Source organism: Bacillus rossius, chromosome 1, assembly GCF_032445375.1.
Source record: "Bacillus rossius redtenbacheri isolate Brsri chromosome 1, Brsri_v3, whole genome shotgun sequence".
Classification (NCBI taxonomy): domain Eukaryota; kingdom Metazoa; phylum Arthropoda; class Insecta; order Phasmatodea; family Bacillidae; genus Bacillus; species Bacillus rossius.
In genome coordinates this window covers 279,550,117-279,576,465 of record NC_086330.1, presented here as the reverse complement: position 1 = coordinate 279,576,465, position 26,349 = coordinate 279,550,117, and the positions used below count along the sequence as shown (strand labels likewise).

General features: G+C 34.6%; 1 protein-coding gene across 6 annotated transcripts in view; it reads right to left on the bottom strand.

The window, feature by feature from the left end:
* Window positions 1-2,641: 2,641 nt before the first annotated feature.
* Window positions 2,642-26,349, bottom strand: part of LOC134527638 (gastrula zinc finger protein XlCGF57.1-like) — a 33,181-nt gene continuing 9,473 nt past the window's right edge. For 2 of the 6 annotated variants that reach the window (XM_063360497.1, XM_063360496.1), the window contains one exon: window positions 2,642-12,689. In XM_063360497.1, coding sequence (XP_063216567.1) covers window positions 12,143-12,689 — 547 coding nt within the window. In that variant the 3' untranslated portion in view covers window positions 2,642-12,142. Of the gene's footprint in view, window positions 12,690-13,171; window positions 16,759-21,156; window positions 22,827-26,349 lie in introns of those variants that run through there. The other 4 variants (XR_010074231.1, XR_010074232.1, XM_063360498.1 and 1 more) reach the window with 4 other exon arrangements.

Here is a 26,349-nt window from a genome sequence, read left to right as displayed (position 1 = left end):
CTTTTTATAATACAATTTTATAACAAATACACATCCCAAATACACCATACTTATTTATAATGTGTTACAATATTTTTTAAAACATTGTGCAAAAGATCCTGGGTGTAATTTGAATTATTATGTGTAACTGTAAAACACCATTGTTCGTACAAAAACGTATTTGATAATTCAACATTACTTTTAAATAACCGTACCGATTGTGCTGAAAATCGGTGGACGATCGTTAAATTACATAACATTAATAATTCAAGCGACGAAAACATGATTGAATAGTCAAATCGATGGTTGTTCCAATCGAGTGGAAGAGAGATGCGACGCAAGCGTACAATGAGCGTAACGGGACACATCGTAGTGGGTCAATGTGCATTATGCGACACTTTTTCGTGCGTGCAGCCGGCGTTAATCGATTTATTAGACATCACGTCAAAAATTTTTGATAAATTAATTGAATGCTTCAATTCTTTAAAATAAGAACCTACACTAGCATACTGCTCAAAGGTTATAGCTATAACAAAAGAATAATTGTTGGTGTCAGGAATTAAATATTTTTTTATCTGCCAAAACTGTTAAGATATACTTTATTCATTTCACTTGACAAGAAAACCTACAAAAAAAGCATAAAATATACTCTTTATACACATACTCACTCTAGAATCTAGAATACCTGCAGTAGAGAGATAAACACAGTTGTACAATTTTCAATGTGATTACAATATACAAAATAAACACAGTAATAGATAGCGGTTGTCAGGATTTACTAAATGCAAGATAAAACAAAATGTAAGGACAATCACAGAGCTATGTCTGAACATTCCATTTTTTAATGCAGCATATGCGGCATTTTTAATAATACTCTATCGTCGTGCATCGCCACACCTATGTCACAATGTATGTACACAACTACTCATAGTACGTACAGTTACAGTCTACCACGATCAGATCATAACAACTAATGGAGTAGACTGACACTCTATGGGACACATGAATTGAGTCGCGACTTCACGCGTGCTACTTCAGGCAGCTTTATACATCCGCTCGCTAAGTAGCTGCTAAAAAAAGGTTGTACGTGTTTCTTGCTAAGCCGGGTGTGTGTGCTCAAAAGAAATTTCTGTGCATCAAAATCAAACTTACCCACAAGCATTACAATAATGGCTTGTGCATTTTCTACCTAAAAAAAATGGCATATTTACATCACAAAATCACTAATGAAAGACATCTCTGATAAACTGCCCAACAATTTTCACTTGATGAAGTTATTTTATCTCTGAACATAGGAACTAGATACAGTAATTAAAAAAAGTAAAACAATAACAACTATATCAAAATGCATATACAATATTACAAATACCAGTCACACAATAGATGTTTGATAAAACAACAGGAAGCATTTCATAGTCTTAAATTAAAATCATATGTAATTAGGAGAAATGCTACAATCTGTTGGCCATTACCACCAGTCTCTTGTTAGCTCCGTGCAAAACTATTGACTATCATAAAACAACACAATAGCTTTATGAACTATTAAACTTTCATCCCTCATAACAGCAGTTTAATAAAAAATCTTGTACACATGAGATTCTTAAAATTAGCTCTCCTTAAAAACCTTTAATAAATATTAGAAAATAAAATAATATAAAACAGGTAAAGTTGGACATTTTATATAAAAAAATATATTTAACTTGTTTGATGCTGTGCTTTTACAAATGTTCACTGTGTTTCACAGGTAGCAATATAATCAAACATTAACTGAAAGTGTGTGTGATGTTTGTATAAAACAGTTATAAAATGCAGATCATACACAGTTTACTTGTAATACCTTAAACTATATTCGAGTTAAACAAACTCTAAATTACAGCTTACACACAGAAAATAACTTGTATTCGGGGGAAACATAGGGAAGGGATTGGGGGGTATACTGTAACCTGTAGTTAGGAAGAATTTTGCAGAATACCAGTGAAGATAGTTTGTTTCTATGTGAGAAGTCCTATGGCTACTACTGTAGGCCTATGTCAGTGTGTTTGTAATGTAAATTTGTTTCAATACCCATATTCAAATTTAAAATTTTTTTTTTTGAACTCTTTGCCTGAACAAAATTTCTGTATCCGCCACTGCTTACATTGAAGTATGCTTTTCTGTATCCCTACAAGATGTTTTGCATTTATTAATAAATGTCAACAAACTACAGAATAGGGGGTACATGTGGACAATTCAAATTTCCCACCTTAATTTTTATTAAATGTTGCTGTGACTTGTATTCACAGTTGGCACTACTGCACACTATGTTTACATGAAATTTCAACCTGTTGAGATCTGTTCGTTTCCTATTGATGAATAGTTACTCATGAAAAATATTTTTGAGAACTTTATATCTTGGGAAAACATAAATATTGTATGCATTTATATCTTTACAATTATTTGCCTGATGATAAAAGTGTAATTTTATCTAACTGTGAAAATAAACAATGACATTCAGATCATAATCTAAAGGCACTTTTTTATTTTCATGTTTGTTTAAAGTGGTGCTGGGGCACATATGGACACTGCCCCATCCTATAAATTTTCCATTTTTATGTTATGCAGCCTTATCAAAATCAGAGAATTGTTGATTATATCATATTATTTTGATGTGCATGATTATTAATTTTATCTTATTTTTCAGTGAATAAAAATGGTACGAACATATAAATGAAAAACCAGCCGTGCAGAAATTCTTGAATACAATATATCAAAAGCAATTGAAGAAATATAAGGAGGTGCTTCTATCCGATCAGCAGCTGCAAAGTATGATATAACAAAATCAATGCTACACAAAAGAATATCAAAAATGAAAGCAACTAGTGAAGACGGTCAAACTTGTGTAAATGTACCAGGAACTACTTCACATAAAAATGAAGAAAGAAGACATGCCTATGATTCAAAATACACAAGTAGGCAAATATTTACAAAAGAGGAAGCTCTCTTAGAAGAGTACCTTATTCAGTCATCTAAAATGCAGTATGGGCTCACATATCTTCAAATCCAAGAATTTGCATAAATTCTTTTATGCTGTTAAGCTATGTCGTCCTCTACCGAACAACTGCACAACACTGAAAATGGCTGGGACTGACTGGATGAAGTCATTTATGAAACATCATCCTGCTTTATCTCTTCATAAACCAGAGACGACCAATATTGGCAGAAATATCAGTTTCAATCAATATAATATTAGTTCATTTTTTGATAATTTAGATAAGATGTTAACCAAACACAAATATAGTACCAGCAGGATCATCAATGTTGATGAAAGTGGAATCAGCACTGTCTTACTAGCTCCTAAAGTGGTTGCTCCAACTGGCTGCAAACAAGTGGGCCGAACAGTGTCTGGTGAGAGGGGTGAGCAAGTCACTTTTGTGGGAATAGTTTCAGCGGCAGGCGAAGCTTTCCCTCCAGTGTACATATTTCCTAGAGTTTGTTTCAAGGAAGTGTTCCTCACAGGATCTCCTCCAGATAGCATCGGCTTGGCAATCCAAAATGGATGGATGACAAGAGACGGTTTTCTGCAGATTATGAAACACATTCAAAAGGTCACTGCAGCTTCCAAAGAAAATCCAATTCTGGTTCTTCTTGACAATCATGACTCTCACACAAGTCTTGATTTAGTTTTATTCAATAGAGAAAAAGGAATAGTTCTATTAACATTTCCTCCACATTGCACCCACCGAATCCAGCCCCTTGATATAGCAGTTTTTGGTCCTTTTAAGTCTAGGTGCAATACTGCATTCAATTCCTGGATGGCTCCTAATCCCGGAAAGCTGATTACCATTTACAACATTGGTTATTTGAGTGCAAAACCCTACATTGAATCATTCTCACAAAATAACATTTGTGCTGGTTTTGATAAGTTAGGAATTTTCCTTTTGAATAGGGATGTTTTTACTGACGAAGACTTCATGCCTTCCAATGTTACTGAGCTACACATGAAAAGTATGTCTGCTGATCGTAATTTGGAAAAATCAACCATTCCTGGGCCTTCAAGTACTCAAATTTGTCTTGATCTTGCTTCAGTTGAGTCAAAGATTTAGTCTTCCACTTCAAGTATAAGAATTTCTCCAGATCCTACTTCCATTCAGTCAAGCGCAGCGACTTGTTCTTCTCATCCAGACAACAATCCGGGCTTTGTGAAAGCTATTCATCCATCCCCTTCAAATCAATGCTATAAAGTTTCTGATTTTGCTTCAACAGCATCAAACGAAAACTGTAGGCGTACTTTTTCTCAACTGATCAGCGGAACTAGAAGGTCTGTACAAACATTGTCACCAGAAATGGTTAGACCATTGCCAAAGGCAGACAGACAAAAATCAAAAACTTCTAAGAGACAAAGAAAATCTACGGTATTGGCTGACACGCCGAGAAAATTAGACTTGGAAGAATAATTCCTATGCCTACAGGAAAAAGACAAGGGCAATTCAAGAACTACTAAGAAAAGATGCAGTAAAAATAATCAAACAATCAAAACTAATTTTCCTAGCAGATCAAAACTTAAATCAAATGAAGATGACTTGACTGACTGATAACACAGCATTTGACAGCCCCAGCTAAAATGAAAGTGACAATCATGTTATAGATTCAGATGGATGTTCAGGTGAAATTAAAGTGAATGACTATGTTCTAATAAAATTTCTATCTAAAAAAATTGTTAAACATTATGTTGGTCAAGAAAATAGATGACAAAAGTGAAGTGCTCATAAAGGACGTCATTAAATTGCCAAAGGTTTAATTGGTGGCACAATGCGAGCAAGTGGCTTTCTAACATTTTCAATTGACATTGATAGCTACAACGTGGGTTAAGAACAGAAATTAAAAAAACCATTTATCTTCATGGTTTTGTTTATTAGTGCAGTTGTAGTTAAGAATGTAGGCATAAATGGAATGAATTTAAACTTAATATGTGCATATTTTTATAGTCCTACAATTTTTAATTTCTATGTTTGCTAAATTAAAAATCCAATAATTGTTAATAATTTCCATAGCAATGTGTCATTTTATTTCAAGTTGTCAGTCTCATAAGCAGCATCCACAGCTGCCCCGCATTTGTTCACAAGTGCCCCAGCATGGGGTACATGTGGACAAAAAACTCAGTTTGACAAAATAATTTCTCAGCGACAAAGTATGTAATTATAAGTGTAATCTGAGTAGGTGAGGCCAAGCTAACACACTTATAGTACTGCCCACTGCAACTAATACTATATTTAATGAATAGTAGAAACAATTCTATTATTGAGTCAAATCTGTCCACATGTACCCCCTCCCCTACTAATCAATTACCAAAATTTGTGTTCCTTTCAGGCAAGGTACTGTGTGATAGGGGCTGAAATGCAGGTCAAAATGCTGCCTTTAAAAGTGGTGTTAAAATAAAGCAACAGCGATGCAAATAATTGGTAGGTACCAAAAATTAAAGCAGTGCAAAAAAATCTATGTAAAATTTTGTTAGTTCTAAAATTATGTATCAAATGTTAATTTTGAGCTTTTACTCTTTTTTGTATTCAGGGCCCTATGAACTGAAACTAAACAATTTTTGCCAATTCTGAAGAAATAGCCTCTATTCCGTAACAAAAATTAAAACTCTAAAATACTTTTTTTCACTTCCTGACTTTCTTTTCAATCATTCTTTAGGAGGGATACTTACAGTAGTTTACCATTTTAATAAGTAGTTAGGTTAGATACAATAAAATTACTATGTATATACTAGTAAGGATGGCTGGTTAAAGTTACCTAGATACATTTTAAATTGGTAATTCATATAGATTTTACAGTACAGTATTTTTAATGTAGCTAAACAAAACCTCATCAACCATCCACACTGATTTAAAGTATTTTAAATGGAGCTAACGTAACCTAACCAAAAACACTATTTTTTAAGAATTTTGAATATAGCTAAACAAACCTAACCGGCCATTTTCATAAAAATTACTTTTCACATCATTCTCTATCCAGGAACTGTACATTGAATAAAACCAAAAATAGTTATGTTTACAATAAACAAAATGTATACAAATATAATTTTGATTATCCGAAGATACGGATCAAAGAGGGCCGGATAAACGAGGTTTTACTGTATTTGCAATATAAGCTCACAGACAAAAAAATAAGTCACCCTAGTGCGCATGCACACATGGATCGTCAAAACTGTCCAGGTGTCTCAATGAACAAGTCCCGTGCTCAACCGCACACACACTGCCTATACGTGATGTGGCATAAGGGCGTAAGGCAGTAGCAATCAGTGAGACATTGATGTTTCAAGAGGACGACAGTGTACGTCAACGTGGGTAGATGTAAGGATGTGACAGAGTGGCAAAAAGGGGCAATTGTGTTTGGCAGTGCCCATGGCCATACTGTGAATGAAGTTGCTGGATTTGTAGGTGTTTCGCAGCAGACTGGTCAATGTGTCTACATGCAGTGGTGTACTACATGTGGCCACAGAACATGAAATCAGAATTACGGTCAGAAAAAGATCCTGACAGAGAGGCATCAGAGATGCATTTCATGGTTTGTGAATCAAAATTGCTTCCAAACCGAACAGGAATTGCTGCAGTCAGTGAATGAAGGTCCATCCCAACCTGTTAGCAAGAGAACATTGCGACAGGAACTGCATGCAATGAACATTTGAAATCGGTCACCTGGCAAGAGGCCTGCTCACAAACAATTAAAGCTGCACGTCTTCAATGGGCTATAAATCATTGAACGTGGACCACTAACATGAACCAGAATGGTCAACATCTACATGATGAGTATACTCAGACTTTTCAAGATGAAACAGCAAAGTTCATCGAGCTGGACGCATGAATAGTTTTATGAACATTCCCCCACCCTATTACATCTCAACTAACCTACAACCTGAACCCCATTGAAAATCTGGGGGCCATGCTGGAACAGCGGGTAAAATGCAGACATCAGCATCCTTGCATTTTGGTGAAATTGCATGATCAAAGGTATTAAATGATTTCTCCATGGGTGGCTCATTTTTTGTCCAGTGAGCTTATGTATACCACTCATTAAATTGGTAAATTACTTGAAGTATTGCAGCGTTCCTTTCGAGAATGTTGGATAACATCTGGGGGGGAAAAAAACCACTTAGGGTTTTCTCTCCTCCCCCCTCCCTAGAAAAAAGACTTTTCTTCAGAATTAAAGATCAAAAATACATGTGAGAATCTCTACAATTTTCATGAAATTCAACCAAAAAACTAAAATATCTTAATGTCAAATCATTAATACAGATGGTAGGGACTAAATTAAACAGTAAACCAACTCTTATCATTTGGTATACACAGTGCAAAACCTAAAAAATGCGTACATTTCTACAGTAAACATAAGCAAAGGAACGGCACAAAAGGTACGTAAAACACATTGTACCATGTTTTCTCATACCATTAACAATTATTTCTTGGCCTAAATTATAAAAATGTAAAGTGTTAATAAAAGTGAAAATAGGTTATTTCCATACATAACAAATTTTTTGAAAGTTTCCCAGGAAATAAAATTTTCTTCATCTGAAAAACTACCTGTTTTTTTTATGTTACATCAGGTAATATAAGAAATTTTATGTAAACCTATGTACCTATAAATATAAAATGTGTAGTAGCTTCTGTCATAGTATACAAGGCCATCCTGAATTTACACTAAATACCCAAAGATATGAAGATACAAGATGTTTACCTTTGTTTTGTACACACAACACAAAGAGCAAAGTATTGCGTTAGAAGCGTTCTTAAAAAATATCAATTGGTGCTGTAGTAGAAAAAAACACTATGTTCAAGTTATTGAAATACTTCCGTCAACTTATTGAAAATAGTTTTCTGCGTTACAAATATATGACGTACCGTGTGATGTTTTCCACATTGCGTTTTCAGAAGTGGTGTCGAAAAACTCACTGAAACAGCTTTATTTCCTCCAAACTTTGTACTTCCACAAAAAAAAAATTAATTTAGGGGAAAACTTTAAAAACAGCCGAATTTTGTAATTTTTCGCAAATTTCACAGTACGCCATTTTTTGCAGACCCTAACAATAGAACACTGAATGATTGCAGTTTTTCTATAACAGCAGGAAGTTTTGTAAGATTCTTTTTATATTTTAAGAAATTTAATAATAAAGAGCTATGAAAATTATGATGTCAAAAATAAAATTGTATAAAGGCTTCACCACACAATCAAATTCCTTAAACACCAACAACACACAAAATCTCCTTTTGACACGAAAAGAGAAACAAAATATAAATTTAGTTCTTTTATTTTTCTTCAAAAATTATAAAAATCATTTTAATAAAATCTATAAGCCATCAACAAGACAATACTTCAAATCAACCCTGAGATTTCCTAACGTTTGTAGTTCAGTCGCAGAGAACTAACTGCCTTATGACCTAGCATACATGAGTCAATCCACATAACTTGCTCATTATTTTTAAAAATAATGCTAAAACACTCATAAAATATATAAAGTATAAACATATTTATATACACACCCCATCTCCACTGTTACGTAAAAACACTTCTATAAAACTCTATTTGTCTGGATTTATTAAATTACATTATGGTTAATCCTTTAGCAACATAATTTGAACCAAAATTTCTTTCACACTACACGAGCAGATTAAATTAACATTAAGAGAAAAAATTGGGGTCCAGTAAAAACTCATGAGAAAATGTGCCATTTACAAAAAAAAACCAATTAATAATAAACGATAATCTCACAAAAAGTTTATGAAGTTAAGAGATAAATGCACAGTTTTTCTTGGTATGTACAAATACTAATGGGTAGGGTGGGTATTTTTCGTGTTTGGGGGGGGAGGAACCTGACAGCTTGTTAGACTGCAATTAAGTATGCCCACGCCAGCGGTGTTTTCCCTGTGACTGGCAGCCAACCGCAAGAGACACCATCACCTTATCTGATGACGTTTTTGCTTCCACACAAAATTGCAGCGATTTGTGTGCGGACAGTGGATTTGTGCCCGAGAGAAACTCGACTTAATCACAAAATAAAGTAGCTATAGTGTTTTGAAGCAGAGCTGTTTTCAAAATCTTTTCCCGAAAAATAAATGATCTTTCTGAATGGAATTCTCCATTGCAGGAGCAATGCAAAACTCGTACACAAAAAAAAACACCAGCAGGCTTACAGTACACATTGGCTAACTAATTTTATTTCTAGAAAACCAATAAATAAATCCTATAATTTAAAAAAAATATACATGAACTCATAGTTACCAATATGTAAACAGTGTGTCATTATATGTCTATTAATTAGACTCATTAGAAGTAGCTGCCATCTTGAACTATTATATTCATTTACCGATGATGTATTACAACAAACAAAACCACCACACACACTTTAATAAAGAACAAAGCCATCACACACACATTAATAAAATATTTGCTATTTTTGTCAGCTTTACCCAGGCCTAAAAAAACATAACACCACTATTAATTTTGATTACTATTTTGGCTGTGCTGAAAAATGCAATTACCAAAGTTCTTTAACTTTGCAAATCGTATTGCAACAAGGCCATGCCTGATCATAAAAACTGGTTCTGCAACATGGTGAACTGCACAGCTGTTGGTACACTTCACTGAAATGTTGGCAAGAATTTCACTATCACAAAAGTCTCAGTGCTATGCTACAAATTACCAATATATTTAATGCATGTTGAAAATCTATTTTCCTGCTGAATTTGCTTCTGATATAAAATGATTTCAAATTACAGTGTTATTGTTATATACTATCAAATTTTTTATTAAAAATGTTTTCTTTTCATTTAACATTATGATATTCCAACATTCTTTTAAGGCTAAAACCTGGCTTGTCATATTTGCCACAAACAAATAAATGTGTTTCAACCAAATTGTGTTTTGTAAACCAAAGAATATAAATTTTTACCAAACATTTCAAGACTATGAGACCGAGACCAAGACTAAGAGACCATGAAACTCAAAATTATAGAAATATTTTCAACTATTTTTAAACATTTACACAAAAATATGTGCTAAATCAAGTCACAAAAGACTTACTTACACATGCAAGCAGCCGATATTTTACTAAATAAAATCGTCACAAGTGGTGGTATATTTCAACCTTTGTAAAAAAAACTAAAACAAATTACCTTTTATTTTGGATCAAACTCAAAATGTAATCTCTAAAGCCGGACTGACAATAGCCCATCGACTTCGTCAGCACCATGCAGCTAACACAACTTCATCCATTTGCCACACATTTTTCCTAGTCAGTGCAGCCAACAACACATGTTTTCATTTTCAGAGATTTATCTTCATGATGTTAACTATTTATAATGTGTTCCTGAACATTGTGGAATAGCGAATACTCAGAAAAATTCAAGTGTTGATGGAACTGTTTGAACATGAGTTTTAACACTTTTAACAGCCACAATGTAACTCCTTGGACTTGTATTCTGATAAAAATTTACTGTTTTAACAAGCCACAAAATTAAGCCATCCATCAAACTGAAGCACGGGCGCATTATTCGAGTCATCTCACTAGCTGCAGGTCAAGTGATTGACTGATGAAGGCAATGGGATATTGTAAGTCCAGCTAAAATGGCACACAATGGACTTCCAGTGGTGAAAGAAATCAAATGAAAGTGAAAAATGCAGGTAATTTAAAATAAAAGCAGTTAAAAGCCCCAAACAACAATTATGTGAACACAACCAGAACTCAAAGGCAAGACTTCATTAACTGTCTGATTGGAATGTTAAACAGACTTCAGCCTTAACAAAAAGGCCAAACAAATCCACAGCACACATTAATACACTCAGCAACACAGATAAACACTGGATTAACACAAATGCAAGACGAGGCCTACAATTTTCCTTTAAGCTGAGAATATATTATTGGTAGCACTTAACCATTTTCCATTCTAACAATCAAAAGTGTCAGTATGTAAATAAATAATAAAAACCAAAAACCTTAGCATTGAGTAGATATTATAACCATCATATTGTAAAGCGATATTGTCAAGTTGTTACCTGGCAATGGTTCGGTTTGTTTGTTACATTTAGAACAAAATAAACACAGCAGCTGTTAACATTAACAAAAGATATTATACAGATGACTGTACTTAAGCAGATGTAAAGTTTACTCATTTAACTATATAATGCTGATTTTAGTTTTAATTGTATGATCATTATATAGCTTAAACTACTGTAATTGGTGGGTAGGAAAAAAATATCAAACTTTGTTAATTTCAACAAAATACTTGATTGAACATAAAGAGATATTCAGATTTTTTTAGTTTCAAGCTTAGTAAAATATCCTCGTCATGCATTCGGGCAAACACTGTAATTTTTATAATTTATTTTGGACTATACCCATCCAGTGCACACTGCAATTATGTAGTTGTTGTCTATATAAGCAATAACAAAATCATTTTTGGATGGCTAAGAGAATCTCTCGCATGTGTTTCAAAAACAGCAACATACTGTGCATTAAACATTTGTTTCAAAAATTAACTATGTCCTTAATATCGCTGGTACACTTATTTAAAAATATCTGCAATACTGTTAAGGTTCGACACTGCCTAATGCAGCTGAATGTACAAGCAGTAAGGAAAGCATATATCAGCACCAATCTTATGTACATGCATTAACCTATTATGCTTAGCGAAACAAAAAAATTAAATGCTAAAAACATTCATCTGGATAACTAATGCACACTTGCAAGATTAACAATACTTTTTTCCAGCCATTAATTTTTACACATTTAAACAAGTGTGTATCACATTGTGATCAATAAACTCTAAAAATCAGATATAAAACTTGTCAAAATGTGACTAAAAAGCGCAGCCACACAAGCCATTATGTAAAATTACAACTCATCTGCTATAAAAAAATAAATACGTTTAAGGGGTGGGGAGAAGGGATTTTGGGCATGCCTACTCGGCCGAAGTCCACACTACGAGGGAGACTGCAGGAGCACATCGAACTTCACCACACGATAACTCGCCCGGGTGTCCAAGCCCTTCAACTCAGCCGTGGTTGGCCGCTACAGTTTCACAGGAGAACTTCTGCACGTCTACTCGCCGCTAGAGGTCAACGTAGAGAACGTCAAAGAAGTTTGGGTCAGCTTCCGGAGCACATCGAAGTTCAGGCTCGGTCGGCATGTCTACTCACCCGAGGTTGAGGTGGGGACATCATAGCTCTTCGACTCTGCAAGGGAGGGCGGGGGCTGTGGCTGGCGGAGCGCGTCGAGGTGCACCAGGTGGTTCTTGGCTGGGGAATCGAAGACCTTGGACTCGACGAGGGGTCCCGGCTGCCGCAGGTTCTCCAAGTGCTGGCGCTCGTGAAGAACCAGGTGGTTCTTCTGGAAGAACGCCTTGCCGCACTTGCCGCAGGCATGCTGCCGGATCTCGCAGCCACCGCCCAGGTGCCGGCGATTGTGCTGCGCGAGCCCGTGTTTCTGCGCGAAGCCCTTCCCGCAGTCGGGGCACACGTGGGGCTTGGGCTTGGGGCCGGAGCCCGCCACGGAGCCGGACGCCCCTCCCGAGACCTTGCCACCGGGTGACGGCTGCTGCTGGCAGAGGAAGTGTGTGGTCGGCTGCTGGAAGGCCGTCGCCAGGTCGCAGAGGTCCGCCACGAAGTTGCGGTCGCTCGCGTGCAGCCGGTAGTGCAGCGCCAGGCCCTCGCGGTTCGGGAAACAATTACCGCATTCCCTACAAGACAGACACCACTGTCAAAACTCACATGCAGTCAAATTAAATTACTAATAAAAATAAGTACATAACTTAAGTAGTTGATTGCATTACAGCTGTCCGAATGCTGGGAATAAACTTTTGTTGATCATCCCTTCACCACATCCACCCAGTATTTAACCAAAGCATCTATAAATACCTGGGGAAACAATTTCAGGACTTTTTGGGTACCTAATTGTTACAAATTAAATTTTTTAATATAATCACATTATGAAATGTTTACCACGTGTACAAAACATTAGTAAACAAAAATATATTTTTTTTTACAGATTTAAATAAAACTTTATATATATTCAAGGTCAAAATTTTTTTTTTAGTACCCTTGATCCAAATAATATCACGAAACTTTGCCATAAGACATGTCATATGAAAGCTCATTCCACCAGCTTTAAAACTGATGGCAAATGAACTCTCTAGCTTTTATAAAAGCTGATAAAAAAATATTTTTGTAATTACTCAAACCTCACTTTTTAATTTTTTTTTACTATTACACAGGATCCTACACTAAAAACTGAGTGCCTAAAAAAAAAATTATGACAAAGCCAAACCTGGAGATTTTATCTTAATTATTTTACATGAATCTGAAAAGTGCATTTATTTTCATTTATTTGATGTGGAATGACCTAAATATCTTCTTTTCGTTGAACATTGCCACTAAATTCTGACGATGCCAACATGTTTCTGATAGTTGTGTGATCCACGATCTATATATAAAATTTAAAAATTATCTGCAAAACATCATTTCAAAATCTTTAATTATATATATATTAAAATTTTGACTGTGCTATTAATGTTTTAAAATGTGGGTTTTATGTATACATTATGGTTTTCTCTAATTTTTTTCTAAAGCATCTCATTCATTACCTTTTCTTATTTGTACTTAATACTCTATATCATTCAAAACAGTTGTTGAAAAAAAATTGAGAACAAATTATATGCATAACTCAAGTGACACATTTCTGATACTTTGGTTTCCAACTTTCCTTTATCTCCTACATTCTTGTTTTGTGAATGATTAAGTTTGTATTTCGTTTCCACTGGAGCCTGGGAAAGGAAACACACTCATCCTGAAGGACTTTGAAATCAAGAAAAACTAGTTTCATGCATTAAAATTGAGTAAATATTGATGCCATGCTATCTTTAAATTTATATAGTATTTTCCAAAATTTTCTAGTTTTTAAAGATTTTTATTTCACATTTTTCCTTGACTATTGGCATTGGCCTCTCCATCAAATTTTTTAGAATTCAATCAAAATATAACACACACACCTCTGCAAAATAATAATAAAAAAAAGCAACATTAGAAGTAGGGCCTACTCAAAAATACAATTTTGGGAATTTCCTCCTCAAAAAGAAAATTGTGTGTGTAACTCAGTACACGTGATAGAAGTGGAACTTCTTTGGCAATTCAAACCTCAACTCATAATATATCGTAAGGTATAAAACAGCAGAGAGAGAGAAAGCAAGAAAGAAGACAATTTTCTAAATAAAAACAACTCACAGCTGAAATATTCACATCATAAAGAACAACTTTGCGTGTTACTGTTTCTTCAAACATTCTGCCATTTGGAACACACCAAATCTCTGGATGAAATATAAAATTCATAGCAGGTAGCGCTTTCTATGAACTATGAGACTGTCTCAACAGCGCTCTCTAATTCACAGCTGACTGTATAGGATACCTATATCTATTTTCTGAAACAAGCACATGTTCACCCTCTATGTCTTATTCTTTCATTCATCTATCTCTCTCTCTCTCTCTCGTTCTATTTTGTTTTTAGGCAGGGGACAAGTCATCGCACACAGAGAACGAAATCGAGCCCAGCAATGTACATAGAATAGTTAACTTTTTATCTCTCTCTTTGGCCAAGTACCTATTCCACGTCCTTTTCACAAAAATGTTTCACGAAAACATTGCATTAATATTTGGCCTTGAAATTTTAACTCACATTGCACCCAAAAAAGCCCATTTCTTATTTCATGTTCCATCAAATAGTGTTAAATTACAGAAAATAAACTTCACAAATATAGTTTGCTGAGAATATTGACATGGGTGAAAATGTTAGTTTGTTCAAGAGAGTGACCGAGGGAGATAGGGCAACATATTGAAGCGGAACACGGCTTGAACAAATACTGTTACAATCTGCATCGCTGCTTTTTCCAGATCTTTTTTTGCCAAATAAGTAGCTATAATTTAACACCCGTGTTACTTTGGCCAACCTATAAACCAAACCAATCATTGCCTGAGTCTGTATCTATTGACATACTGCTTAATTCTTTCGCAAATTATTATACACAAGAGCAAACCACTTTCAGGACTTTTTAATAAAACTCTCTTAGAACATTTTATATAACAGGGTCATTTTTATACATAATAAGAAAAACACACACAATAATACAAATTAAAAGATACTATTAGCAGAAACATTTTCGGAGATAATTTATAAACTAAAATGAGGCACAATGCAATTAAAGCTGTTATAAAATGAAAATTCATAACATCCAGCATTGTCGCAGTTTATTTTGGAACTCTTTTGTGACTGACTATAATTTCAATTTCCTTTGTAATGATTTTTATGACCTCTAAGCACCCTGAATACTGTTTTAAGACATAATTACCTAAATTAATGTTTATCTGACATTGTTAAGTAAGCACACTTGGATGTATTTTTGCAACACTTACATAGTATTGAACTGGTCCATTGTTATGTGTAGGTATTTACACATTATAGTAGTTGGTTAGGCAAGATGCAATTATTAAAAACGTGAGATGAATTGGAGTTACACTTCTTGAATTACAGAAAGCCACACACATATCAATGATGAAAAGCATTAAATTACAAACTGTTTCAGCTTCTACAGAATTACCATTTTTAAATTTATTTCATGGCAAACCATGATTTTATTTCCCTATGATACTTGACTGCAATGAAATACAAAACCCATTAACGCTGAGATCCTTAGTAATTCCACAGAAGAAAAAAATAAATAGAACAATACTTATCCTGAACAGATAGTATAAGCCAGCGGTTCCCAAAAGGGGTTCCGTGGCAGGGTCACAGGGGTTCCGTTGAGTCAGGACGAATGTCATATAAAGCAGACAGAATTATTGTCAAATAACTTTCTTGGAAGGATTTGGGGTTGTCAAAAGAGAAAAGTTGATCATAGGGTTCCCTGGCTGAAAAATTTGGGAACTGCTGCTGTAAGCTGTCTAGTTGGATAGTGACATTTTACATTGCACTCATACAAAGAAAAGAAAGGGTACAGAATAAAAAAAATGCATCCCAGGCATCCATAAAATCATTTTGCAGCTACCTTCATGTATGTATGGATTTATCAATTAATTTGCCTGTAGTAAATATGTTTATGGCTCTTAACATCACATAGAGTTTAGCATTCAAACTTTGTCAGTACATATTTAATTTATCTTATATACCAAACTTTTAGTTGTGCTGCATATTTGGTTGTTTAAAAATTTTAATAACAAATGAAAAATAGTGGATATATTTATCTTGAGTTTCATTCAGCATCCTTAGTTTATATTATGTGGGAAAGTGTAGGTAATGCAGGTTCTCTACAGTAAAAATTATTTAGTTTTAAAAATTTTTATTTCAATAATTTGACAAATTATGTTTGAATAAACTGTTATTGTGTTCATTAAAAAGCTTAGAATTTTATTAAGAACACTAACGACAGTATCTTTCATCCATGCTAAGTAATATGGTAAAAATAATGTTCCACTGTGTCTCCAAAATTATTGCTTGAGGCCTTAATGACACCTGTTCAAAACGTCCAAGAGATATACATGCTGTTCACAAATCTACTCACAATTGATTTCTAAAATAAACTAACATAATTTATAAGCATAGGTTAGTTCTAGTAATAAAAAATCTAAGTAATGATAAAACAACCACTTACATGAATTCAAAAAATTTCCAAATCAAACTGTGTCATCAAACTAGACAAGCTAATAATGTACTAACTAGTCCAACTCTTGTAAACAATTTGGCTGTTCCTAATCTTCATCAGGCTGTCAAAACAAAACTGAGTTTAAAAACACATTACTTACAGCTACAGATATTTACTTAACTTTCAACGTTCATAGAAGGGCTAATTTATGTACAAACACACTGGAAAAATATTAATTTTCAATACATACTAAGGAGTTGAACGTGCAGCATATAGCAGTGAGGTGGGTGATGGGTATGTGGAGGAGAAGGGAAGGGCAAGAGGGAGAAATGAAAATGATTAAGGAGTTGGGGTGGGAAGTATTACAGGGAAGGAGAGTGGAAAGGTTAGTCAGGCTATTTAAGGTGATAAAGAGGACAGCTGGAAACTAGGGTGTACAGAGGTGGGTATTATGGACAGAAGCTCTAGAGGGAATGGAGGCGAACGGAAAGAGGGAGTGGAATTGGCTGGAGGAAGGAATGCTGGGAGTGAGAGATGCAAGAGACCTGAGGAGATTAATAAAAGGGGGAGGGGGAGTGAGAAAAGGGGAGGACTCCTTGCCACCGGTGAAAGCCCAATTGCAAATGTGTAAATCAAATCAAAATCGAAGTCTACAAACGGCTATTGGAACTTTTTTTGACTATTCGTTCAGTTCCGTTACTTTTTCACGAATTTCATGACCTGTTTAGGGTATACGGCCATGAACGTGAAACTGCACAACCAGAAAAAAGTAAACAAATCATCTCAAACATATTTTATTTTTTAAATAAACTTATGTACTGCAACATTGAATTGATTATTCTAGCATCACTGGCTTTGCAAGCAGTTAAATTACCTGGATTTTTTTTACAGTGAACATCTGAACCTCTTACTAAGTGCGTGCATCTCTGCAAAAAGTTTTGACACTTATCGCCAGCATCTGAAAAGAACTGTATGGAGTATATGACTGAGGTTAAGGAGCTGGAGAAGACCAGAGGGGAAAATGCATAGTCAGTCGGTTCACATACCCATCACACACCTCGCTGTTTTGTGCTGCACCTTTTACAGCTACCTTAATCTGAGTCACATAATCCATGCAGTTCTTTTCAGACACTGGCGAAAAGTGTCAAAACTAATGTCAGACACTCGTGCAATGCTCTCGACTCCGTTTGCCAGTGCCCACATCCTGACATCTATAGATAATCATCACAGTCAAAAGTAAATTAACCTACTTAAGAAACTGTCTCACACCCCATATAGATATATTTTTATTTTAGTTTTTTTCTTCATTACTATTATTTAAGAGCTAATTATAAAATTTTAACCCGATACCTCCCTTGTATTTTTTTGTTGTCACAAATAAATTCAACATATATTATTTGGCCGCTAGTCTTGGTAATTACCACCCACACTACACTCTGGAAGAACTAAAGTAAAGAACGTTCTTTGAAAATTCTTACGACGGGAAAGATTGATTAAAAACATTATGTTGGACATACAATAAAATTCTATCATCACTGCTTTTCCATAAATAAAATAATCAAATTCAAAAAAAATATATATATATTTTTAGTACTAAAACATTAGGTACTTATCTTACCCTGAAAACAGCATTTATAAATTCCTACTGAATTCCATTAATAGGTTACAATACAAAGCCTGTGCATGGACAGGGTCACTGCCATTTTGCAGATCCTGTGGTTCTTAAAAAAAAAAAAAAAAAAATGTGTATATTTTTTATTTGGATTTTGTAATGCAGTGGAAGGTGCCTAATGTGCATCCAAACCCAAGCATCAACCCATGACAGGGTATGAAGAAGCGAAGCGCCGACTTGTTACATGCGATAGCACCCGATGTAAAAAGGAATCATTACATTAGATACACATGAAGACAATTAGTTTTTTACGTCAGGTTACATGCTATTGAATGAAACAAGTTGGCGCTTCGCGCTTCCATACTGCTAAAAAAAACTATCACGGGTTTGCGCTGCACAGTAGGGACTCAGTATTTTTAAAATATTTTTCACCCTCTACTGCATTACAAAATCCAAATACAAAATATACACACACTTATATCTTGAGAGCCTTAGGATCAAGTTGCTAAGCTAAAGCACAATGGCTGCGGCTACATCAATGCACAGGCATGTGGTAGTTTTCGAACATCGCTGCTTTTTAGAATGGAAAGAAAAAATCCAGAAAACATAGTTTTCACACACTACACACATCCCTAAATTTACTCTGAAGGGATGTTTTCATAATTGCTACTAGTTTGAGAAAAAATTAAATTTTTATATCTTGCATTACAATACCAGAGGTTTTACGCTGCCGCCGCCACTCATTGTTTACCTGCGGTAAATAAGAATAAAACACTGTGGCAGAACAAAAGTCAGGAACAATCTTTGAAAATTCTTACGACAGGTAAAATTTATTAAAAAATTTATGTTGGACATAAGATACAATTCTAAAATTGCTGCCTTTCCATAAACAAAATAATAAAATTTCAAAATGATTTTTTCAGTACTAAAACATTCTTTACTTTACCCTGTAAACAGCATAGACTTGGACTATTTACGAAAAGATACTGGGAAGATCAGAGCAGTAGATATTAAGTTAAGAGGTGGGACAAAATCAGGAAAGAGATTTTACAAGCAAGAGCAGGAGTACAAGACTTGAATGAAATCATTGAAAAAGCAAAATGAGATGTTATGGACATGTGCAGAGAATGGGAAAAAGAGGGGCTGCTTAGGAAAATGATGGAATTGAAGTACACAGGAAGAAGACCCCACGGAAGACCAAGGAGGAGATGGGAAGAACAGATAGTAAAGGAGTCAGGAGAGAGGAGAAGATTGGAGTAAATTTAAAGATGAGGAATGGTGGAGGAACAGAAGAAGATGGAGGCATTTTACTTTGCTGACCTGGCCACAGTTGGAAGCAGTTGATGATGATGAAATAGGATTATATGTTTTCCACATAGGTACTTCAGACATTCCTGAATTAACCCTGAAAGGAAGGTTTCTTAATTCCTATTGGTTTGTGAAAAAATAACAGTTTACACTTACATTACAATACATATGTGTTCACGTAATCCCTGACTTACATTGTTTATTTTTAATTTTTTTTAAACTTTAATCAATGTGAGTGATGATGTAATAATGAAATTCATTTAAATAACGACTGTATTGCAACTGTAAGTAATTTTTAATGCTTATATTTCATGTTTGTTTTTTTATTAGAATAAGTAATTGTATTATGATATGTTTGTTTTGTTACATTACATTTCAAGTAGGTACTATTTTGAGTCACGTAACGGACGAGTCTAATGGGAGGCAAAAATTTGAATCGAATTGTTAATGTCGTTAATTTAATGTGAGGAATACGTGCTGTGCACTGAAGTAGCTGACAATGAATTTTACAGTCTCCAAGGAATTCTTTGATTACAGCCATAGTATATTCTGTGTTTGATACGGCTGGTGTTTCATGTATCCCAGTTTATACCTGAATCCTAAGGCATGATCCTATGGTACATGATGCTTGCTATTTTAATTCAGTACGTTGAAAGATACTGATGGCATACTTGGCTTGATTCTGTGGTACATTATGCTTGCTGTTTTAGTTCAGTACCTACGTCCAAAGATCCTAATGACATGATCCTGGTGGCTTAATCCTGTGGAACATGATGCTTGCTGTTTTAGTTCAGTACGTCCAAAGATCCTGCACATGAAAGAAATTGTGAAATAAGAACGAATTATGATTGTAGGTTAAAAAAAAACACCTTTTTATTCGACTTACGATCATAATTCATTATTATATGACAGTATATTTTTTTATATACCATAAAACCATCTTGACCCAGACACTTTTTTATGGTTTTTGGGTCATTTGTAGGTTATAGTTTAAGATACATAAACATAACCTTTACCACTTAATTAAGAGTGACACTAACCTAAATAACATTATAAACAAGAAACTAACCTGCTGCGTCCGGGCTCGTACACGCTAATATGTAAACACTTTACTTCATTTTTGATGGGTTTCAGGCTGATGTTTATGATGGGTCATTCAAGGGCGGATCCAGAATGAGGGGTCTTAATTACCATGTTACTATATTTGACAGTGGGTTGGAAGCAGAAGGATTATTATGTAGTTCTTATTTCACTTTCTTTTCATGGTTCTTTTACGGTATAAAGCAATTTGATACACATACAATTTTTCACAAACATTTTCATTTTTTTTACAAGAAGTCTAAGTAAAATGTGTAATTTATCTAAATGATGTGCACATAAATAGTGATTTTAATAATATTTCTCCTGAAATAAACAATTTTACCATCATGAATTTTTAGTGACAAGACAAATTTTTATTTACAATTTCGATAATAAGGTTATAACATTTAATGGTTAATTTTTTTCTCAATGCCAGAGATTGATGCTAAAATAAAGTAACCTTAACTTTAAAAATCATATCTTCCATGTATTATTTTTATTTATACCAAGAACGAAATAGTTTCTTTCATAGTTCCAATCGAATACTTATGGCAGGCATCTCACTACATTTTGAAATAGAGTTGTTGAGAGCATGGTTATAGCATGGGGTCCTTAAAGCATTTTTAGCTTCTTTCTGTATTTCAGCGACTGCCCCTCGTGTTTCTAATAACATTATTGAACATCCATCTTTGCCAATACCCACACATTGCTGTAGAGGAAGACCCATACTTTTCAACTGCCGCAAAACTATACCTCCCAAATCTTTTCCTGTGAGGGAAAGATCTTTATTGTCAGTCATCTGTGTTTTTTTGTTGTGTGCTTTGAAGTGATTTATCATCCACTATGTTGCTTTCGCTGCATAAGTCTCCACTGTCTTCAACTTGCACTCTTTCAAGATCGTGGAAAGCATCTACAAAACCTATAAAGTCTTCTCTTATCTCACCCTTGTGTACATACCGCAGAATCAGACTTAGCTGTGATTTGTGTAATAAATCTGTAGTTTCGTCAAAAATAATTGAATAAATTCCTGCTTGCAATACGTTCGTCAAAATTTGGCTAGAAAACTCTTTACCACAACTGTCAATCAGCTGGTTTTGTGTGGTTTTACTAATGGAGGAAGTGTGTTTGAAATGATGTTCAAGCATTGTATCTCCTGCAGCTACTCTAAAATGTAAAAGCTACCTGAAATTACCTTAATTGCAAATGCTTTCATTTGTCTCAGACTCTGACAGTATGAGCTGACCATCATCCCGATGTCCACGAAATGGAATATTTGGTCGTCCCAAGAAAATAGTGGACTCCACAATGGGTTTCAATCTCAGCCTGTTATCCTGGATGTCTTGTAGGCGCTGCTTGTTCACTTTATTGAGAATATTGTCTTCAGTCGAATGGTAGCTTAAGAGAAAACATTTACCTGCTTGCACAGCTTCCTTGTGATATCTAGTATTATTATGTTCCTCTAAATCACCATTTTGCCCTAGCAACTTAGAAAATTGTATTAGGGGTTTCGTAACTAGTTTTTGCAGTTTTACTGTTTTTTTGCCTCCTGCAACATTCCTTACAGTAAACCATGGACAGTACTTGCAATAAAGTCCCAGTTTGGATGGGGAGAAAACTATCCAGTTATATTTACTGAGGTGATTGTGGCCCAGAAATCTTCTCACCTCTTTCCCATTCTTTTCGTGTATTGAATGAGGAAACTTGTAATTTGGAGGAGCCTGCCAAGGATTCTCTAATAGCTCACGTTTTTTAATGTCATCTATCGATTGCCCAATGAAAGTTCCAATGTCATTGACAGCTGTATCTGATAAAAATGTGTCAGCTTTAGTATTTTCATCAAAGGTTAAAGATACAGGTTCTGGTACTGAAGAACTTTCAGAATTCACTAAAGTAGAGCCTGCTGTTGAAAGTCTACAGGCATCTGTAAAATCATCCCCCACTACTGGTGTCAGTTCCATCGAAAGTTGTGGAACATTTGAAATAATTCCAGAAGAAGTAAAGTCATCTTTTCAAAAATTCACCCCTAATGAAACTGATGATTCCACTTCAGAATATGATAATGGTTCAATAAGCACCAAAGAAACTGGTACTGAAGAATTCGCAACAGAAGACTTGGGAAGTGTTGGTAAGAAAAATGAATTAATGGTTTTCATCCGTTTCTTCGCTGATCCTTGTCTTGCGTCACTTGCCTGTAAAACCAAGCAAGGAAGTTAAATCAAGTCTCAACTTAGGTAAACTTAAAATTATTCCCTGAGTATTTATTGATTACAAATTTAAAGATTACTAATGTAATATTTAAAACCGGGATCCCACATAGCATTTTGGCTTGCGGAAGGCTTTAAAATAAACTTTAGTTAGACTTGTGTAAGCTTGCCACATACAGCTTACTTTAATACTAACTTTGATCATTACGAGAAAGCCTTGATTCGCAATTTTGCAATAAGCTAAATGCAGCTAGACAAGTCCATTTTCGTGGTAACCTTGAGCCAAGCCTGTCGTAGCAATAGCAAGCTTGCAGCAATCTGTATGCTTGGAGATGAGCAAGCTCGAGTCAAGTAGAGCCAGGCTAGCTGCAAGTTTAATATGATATCGCAGAATATAAAAAAGTTGTAGATATTATTGTTATATCATAATATCATAGAGTAAACTAAACTTAAACTTTAACTGTAAATAAGCAAACGTTTTTTATTTGTATAGTCATTAGTTGTCATTAGAGATGGTAAATTCAACCCAGTTCAAGGAAATTGGGGACGGAATAGGCTATGGCCTGTAGCAAGTTAACTTTTCAGCATTTGCCTGGAGTGATTTCGGGAAAACAAAAATAATATCAAGATACCAGTTACTCTGAAATACGAGTTCAGGATCATACTGCTTCGCATTTTTTGCCATTATTACTAAAATTACATAGAAGTCTTAGTTGTGTTTAATATCGTGGCATTATCATTATCTTTCTTTTCACAAAATTTTACCAATACATTTGCCTATCCAGGTACAACACGTACGTGATCGCAAGAAAATATATTGATCAAAATTTTAGAGATCCTTTAATAATTCCAAGTTTTGATACAAATATAAAACATATATTTTTAATTTAGAATAATCAATCAAGAAGCTAAATAGTTAAGTATGCAAGGAAACAATGTTTTAAAGGTAAAGTACACCGTATTTAATTTGAACACAGTAATCTTCGTGGTCATGCTGTGTTTAAATTGTCACATTTAATTTGCTTAGTAGTTATAAGAATCTATTTTGCATACAAACATTAGCATATATTTCAATATAGTATTTGATCTAGGTATGTAACAATAATTTTAAAATAATCTGACTCTCATAATAAGAGTAAATTAGGTTTGCTGTAATTGACCACAATTCAGTGTGTTGCTGATAAACAGCCGTGAAACAACTGTGCATATATACCACGTCACTAGAGGTGCGCCAGAATAGTCTCCAAAACATTGCTACTCTTCGCGCGTATTGTTAGAAATAATTTTTTTTTGGAAATGGCGTTCTGTAATTATTCTGAGATGAATCGCGGATGTCCTTCAATGCCTATTACTTTCATGTTCATTCACCAATCAAAGCCAACAAGTAAAGAAAGATGCAGCATAAACAAATTGTCTCAAAACTTTCCCGAGATAAATCACTATCTCTATACATAACAACTAACCAATAATTACGAATTAGGATTAATAACACTACCATAATAACATATTATATACATTTATCTATTCTGTACTCACCATTGTTCGCGCATTAGAAGACTTAACTTGCAATGCACACGTGAAACTAATAACTACGAGAAAACCACAGAAATACTTTCATTTTGCGATTTTTCAACAAGCCACAGCGCTCTCAAAATGTAAATAATACAGACATGATAGCCAAATCAGTACTACTATCCAAGACCTTGAGTACTAGCTAGAGGAGCGTTCGCATTGCAGCTCAGGGCAGCCGGCAGGTGGTGCTAGATGGCTATAGTGCCTTATCTTCTCTGGCAGGCGTTTCAACGTGTAGATTTTGCAACGCACTTACAACACAGCATTTACTGGCTAACTAACTTGTTACATTTAATTCTTTAGTAACATAATTGTAGTGCGGTAGTCGTGCGCACTTTATTTCTGCTTCAAAAACGTCCTTTATTTATAGGACTGCAGTAAAATAATACTTTAGTAAGTTTGATTAGGAATTAGGAGAAAATCAGTAAGTTATTCAGTGTTCAGGGGGGGGCCATGCCGCTATGGCCCCCCCTCTGGATCCGCCACTGGGGTCATTCCATGTCAGTTCAACCACACCATGACACCCACCGTTTCAGATTTTGACGAAACTTGGCATGGTTGTTCTATTCATTGATGTAAGTAACCATACCAATTTTTTTTTGCTCTATCTCTAATGGTTTAGATTTTACAGCCCCTTAAAGTTTATGGATTATTGGCATTTTAATCATCTGGCCGTCGTTAACTAAATTTGTTGTCTGATGGAAAAAAATTCATATTTTTTTTATTTACTAACCATTTTGTCTGAAAAAATTTTTAAGTTTGGATCAATGTAGCAGGAATAATATAAAAAATGAACACAACTACTAAGTGTTTATTTGGAACCATAAAAAAATCTCAAAGTGTAATTTTTATGATTATTGAAACAAAATGTAGAGTTTTACAGAAAATGGTAAATCTCATAAAGGGAAAAGGATAATCATGAAATCTCTGTTCTGTTTTTGTTCTAAAAGATATGTTCTACCACATTAAACAATAAGATTCGTGGTTTTCTTACTCCTTTGATAATTTTTTTCACTTCAAAACACTAAAATGAGTTAATTATTTAATTTTGGTTAAAAAGCTGCTTTGGCTGCTATTTGCCTGCCTGCCTGTGTTTCTGGATTATATACAGATGATTGAAATCCTACCATATTTTCCTTTTGGTATCCCACACACCTTTTTATAAAATAAATTACCTTACTTGCTGCTTCCTGTTTCCCATGCTGTCAAATCCTGCATTCCTGCCATGACATCAACCTGTTCCCTTTACACTCACAAATACAAACAGAACTGACCTCAGTAATGAGATTGCAGTTCAATTTAAATATAATTATTAAATTACACTACATAAAACATTAGTGTGTTTACTTACACATGCAATACTCCTATGTTATTAAGGCTTACAGTTCTTGCGGTTGTAACACTGTTAGGTCATTATACTTCAAAATTCTTCTAGATTGTCAAATTTTGATTGGATATTTGTCATACATTCTTGTGAAAACTGATAGGTTCTTCCAGTCATTGTTTTTGGCGGTTCCACCATAGCAATAATATGAGGAATGGGCACAGCACATGTATCTTCTTTCTTGGGCCAAAAAAAGGATGGTGATGGTCCGCGGGGATGAAGAAACTGTACCGTGACATCTTTTTGTTTAGCATTTATCTCATTCACCATGCCAAAGTACCAGAAGCTGTCATAAACACAAGCAATAAAACATCCAGAGTACAAATCTTCTAATTTCACGTGATAGTTTTGCTGAATACTAAATAAATTAAAAACAATAGCTGCTTTTTCATCCTTGCTAATTCTTCGAACCTCAATTGTTTGTGAATCATTTTGTGGCTGAAAGTTGTGAAATGATCTTGTCCCTGGAAGAGTTTGAACATCTTTGAAGCAACTTTCCATAGCAAGACGAGTCAATTTAACTGCTTCTTTAGTAATAAAATGGAAACTGAT